This window comes from Elaeis guineensis, chromosome 2, assembly GCF_000442705.2.
Source record: "Elaeis guineensis isolate ETL-2024a chromosome 2, EG11, whole genome shotgun sequence".
Classification (NCBI taxonomy): domain Eukaryota; kingdom Viridiplantae; phylum Streptophyta; class Magnoliopsida; order Arecales; family Arecaceae; genus Elaeis; species Elaeis guineensis.
This window is the reverse complement of record NC_025994.2, coordinates 114724868-114728692: the sequence shown is the minus strand read 5'-3', so window position 1 is coordinate 114728692 and position 3825 is coordinate 114724868. Positions and strand designations below refer to the sequence as shown.

Genomic DNA, 3825 nt, shown 5'->3' with positions numbered 1-3825 from the left:
TAGTACATTTATAAATAAAATATTTATTTTATTGAAAATTGCTGCCTTCAAATTTTGACCCAGGTTCATATTTGAATAGAAATATTAAATGATCTTTATCCTTTTTTTTTCTCCTTTTTTTTTTTTGTATCACAACCTTTAGAATAGTGATCCATCACAATCTAGTGAAGAGAGAGTTTGAAATTTATAATGTTCACCTCTAACAATCTAGAATCATAAAAGAATGGCTAATTAATATTAAGTTTAGCTGTCTACAACAACTTGAAACCTAACAATACTTAACCTTAAATTGTAGCTGTCCAATTTTCTGACACGATGAAAAGTGGGGATCATATGTTAGATCTTGCCATCTAGTAACACCAGCCTAAAATTGCAATGCACGTCAGTGCATTTACTTTAACAGCAAGATCTCCTGATGAAGGTTAATGACAACCGTGGCAAAATCTCCGTTTTTTTGGCCTTTTGATTGAAATGAGGTAAGTAAGACACTTCCCTTGTGGAATTATATTACATATAATAGATTAAGACATTGGCTACAAGGCCTTAGTAGAATCAATCTTTAGTTTTAAGGTAACAAGTTTGACAATGCTAGCAGCTGTGCTTATTACATCTAATAAGTATCTTAATTAAGATATCTACAAAGATCGTGATGAAGCCTGTGCATAAATAAAATTTGCCTGGATCTTATCTTCAAGGCTATGATTCATTCCTTGTTTAACGAAACAATCTTCTTAAATCTCAACATGTCATTTCTTATTGTTTTCCTTTCTCACCCTTGGATGCAACATTAATATTGCGTTCGGTAGGCATGTATTTCTCATCTGGTCTTTCCCAGCAGGCAGTAACATGACGAAAAACACCGCAATAAAATTCCAGCCATGTCAATCGATCACTTTTATTGGAGAACAAGGCTAAAAGACGACATTCACCACCCATGTCAGAATCACCGACCTACAAAGAAGACATGTCACAGTTGTAAAGCCATTGTCATGATATCAAGTCTCCGAGTTCTTATTCCAGCTTCCTACAACGTCTCCTGCGTCTCTTCTACTTTCTCTGGTTCACACTTGCTTCACATTATATCATCGGATAAAACCAAATATTTTTGAGCAAATCTAACCAATAAAATATGTGAAAATGGTGCGTCTCCGTCTCGTGACATTTTTTTTTTTACTCGGTTTGATTCATGCAATTAGACGCGTTCCACAAAATGGCCTTTTCCGTGAAGTTTCACCTCGACATTTTAACTCCAAACTTTTTGACCTTTTAACCACGAAGATTAAATTTTGAGGTCATGGAGAAATTTCTTCCATCTACTGCACGAGTTCATCGCGGCTCCACCGCTCGCCGCCCTCATGTTCATGGTGGACCTGATCGATTTTTCTAGGTATGACAAAGACTGTCCATTATTTATAATTTCCTAATCGCAAAATCTCCCGGGAAGGTTCCGATCATAAAGAATGCTGCCCATATACTAACGATCTCACGAATCTCGAGGAAATTATTGGCGTGTTTCCATATGGATGGATGGTGGCCAACAAAGGATGGTCCAAACTGGTGTCAGCCCATCTCGATCACGGCCGTCTGATTGTCAGTTAACACTGGGAAGCCTTGCGCAATGTACATGTGATCATTACAGTGTACTGCGTCGATCCAACGGTCCAGAATCCTGGACTTCATCGAATGCTGACCGCGTTCTCCAGTCCATCACTTGTCGAGCACGAAAACAAGCAGATGGGGAAAGGAGGGGCACAAGGGCGAGGAAAAAGCCAACCCTGCACCTTTCTTTAAATATAAAACAAGGCAAATGGCGATAGGTCGTACGCGGTCAAGCGTTCCTTCTAAGCTCTTTAAAACGACCAGCCAGTGATCCGCACCAAACACCATCTGTCCTCCCTTTTCTTAGCACCGTTTGTGTCTCTTGTTCTATCCTCCCTTTTCTTAGCACCGTTTGTGTCTCTTGTTCTATCCTCTCTCAATTGGAGTGCTTCTTGGTGCTATCTCAGATGGGGAGAGCACCGTGCTGTGACAAGGCTAATGTGAAGAGAGGACCATGGTCTCCAGAGGAAGATGCAGTCCTTAAAAACTATATTGAGAAGCATGGGACTGTTGGTAACTGGATTGCTTTGCCCCAAAAAGCAGGTCTTTTCCTATGTTTCTAAACTGATATGGTTTTGCTACCTTGTTTGTTATATTATCAGTATGGCCTTCCTATCGTATATCCTAAATCCTCGAGTTATGGTTGTTCACCAAATTCTTCTTGTCCATAGTCCACATTTCAGTCCTAATTAAAAAGAAAATTTAGATTTCCTTTTATGTAACAACTTTGCCTCTTCTTCATTTATGGATTTTATCCAGAGTTTATACCGAATTCTTAATTATAAGTTTCCTTTTTTTTTTTTAACCATTTTGCTTAGTTCTTACCAACCAAAATTTCAGTCTTGTTTTCTCCATTTACAAATACTCATTTGCAATATTTACTTCATATATGTTTGTGAAACGAGCCATCTAAGCTCAAAACTCACTTCATTTGATCTCCTTATTCCAGGGCTCAAACGTTGCGGCAAAAGCTGCCGCCTCCGATGGCTCAATTACCTCCGGCCAGACATCAAGCACGGCGGCTTCACAGGGGAAGAAGACATCGCCATCTGCACTCTCTACAACAAAATTGGAAGCAGGTACTACAGACTCTCCACATATATATAATTCAAGTTTTCTACTCCAAACAAATTCACTCATCTTATCTTTTGAAATAGGTGGTCTGTTATTGCTTCCAAGCTGCGAGGAAGAACTGACAATGATGTCAAGAATTATTGGAACACTAAGCTCAAAAAAAAAATGATAAACGGACAAATTAGTCTTCCCACCAACATCACCACCCCCTCCTCCCCCTCCCCTTCTACCTCCACCTCCACCTCCACCTCCCGCATTCACTCGCCGGCACCACCACCCCAACCTCCTCTCCTCCCTGCCACCGCCACCAACACTCAGTCCTACAACGGCGCCGCTGATTTCTCGGTGCGGCTCGACACACGCCTCGGTACCAGCTTTGGATTCCCCTATAAGCTGTACTCGGAGATGGCACAGTTCTCGATGATGGGCCTCATGGATCAACGCGATTTCAGCGGGAGTATGAGCGTGTCCCCGTCGGAGGACATCTCGGCAGCCTCGTCGTCGTCTATCACGGTGGATAACAGCTGTAGCAGCAATGGCTACGTTAATTGGTCTACCGATGGCGTAGGTGGTGATGATGCGTTCCTTTCGGAGCTTGGTTTCGGACCGACTGGTGACTTCTTTGGTGGCTATGGATCTCAGGAGAGGATGGGAGAGGTGTCTCCTTACTGCTATTCGGACCTGGCCACCATATGGGCTGCTAGTGAGACCAAGCCACAAGAGTTCTATCAGAGTGTCGCATATTCGTAGCAAAGCAATGGAATGGAGGAAGTCAGTTAGAAAGATCACAAAGTAGCCGTACACTAATAACTGTTGTTAATTAAGATGCTTTACTTTGTTTTCTTTGTAATTTGAATGTTAGGTTGGGGTGGTATACTGGAAACTTTGATGTAAATGAAGTGAAAAGGATTGGATTTTAGATGGAGGATTTGATGCGTTGGAGTTTTAATTTTTTTTTAAATTAAAAACTAGGTCGTCCTTGTTTTTTAAATTTTATTTGATTTAAATACTTTAAAATATTTTTTTATTGCACAAATCTATCCGAGAATTATGACTTTTCAAAAAAAATTATTGATTTATGAAGAGATATATTTCTAAAAATCATCACACCCACCGTCTTCTCTACGTTACTTCTAAGATTAAGATAGCTTT

At 40.4% G+C, this 3825-nt stretch overlaps 1 protein-coding gene across 1 annotated transcript; it reads left to right on the top strand.

The window, feature by feature from the left end:
* Positions 1-1871: 1871 nt before the first annotated feature.
* On the top strand, positions 1872-3596 carry LOC105035724 (uncharacterized). Its single transcript, XM_010911393.4, has 3 exons — positions 1872-2142; positions 2549-2678; positions 2757-3596. The coding sequence occupies exons 1-3, from the start codon at positions 2007-2009 to the stop codon at positions 3421-3423; spliced, it is 933 nt and encodes a 310-aa protein (XP_010909695.1). The 5' UTR covers positions 1872-2006; the 3' UTR covers positions 3424-3596.
* The last annotated feature ends 229 nt before the right edge of the window (positions 3597-3825 follow it).

Coding starts and splice junctions, on each gene's coding strand:
- LOC105035724 (XM_010911393.4), top strand. CDS start 2,007: ATGGGGAGAGCACCGTGCTGTGACAAGGCTAATGTGAAGAGAGGACCA. Junction 2,143..2,548: donor TGCTTTGCCCCAAAAAGCAG/GTCTTTTCCTAT, acceptor TCCTTATTCCAG/GGCTCAAACGTTGCGGCAAA. Junction 2,679..2,756: donor TACAACAAAATTGGAAGCAG/GTACTACAGACT, acceptor CTTTTGAAATAG/GTGGTCTGTTATTGCTTCCA.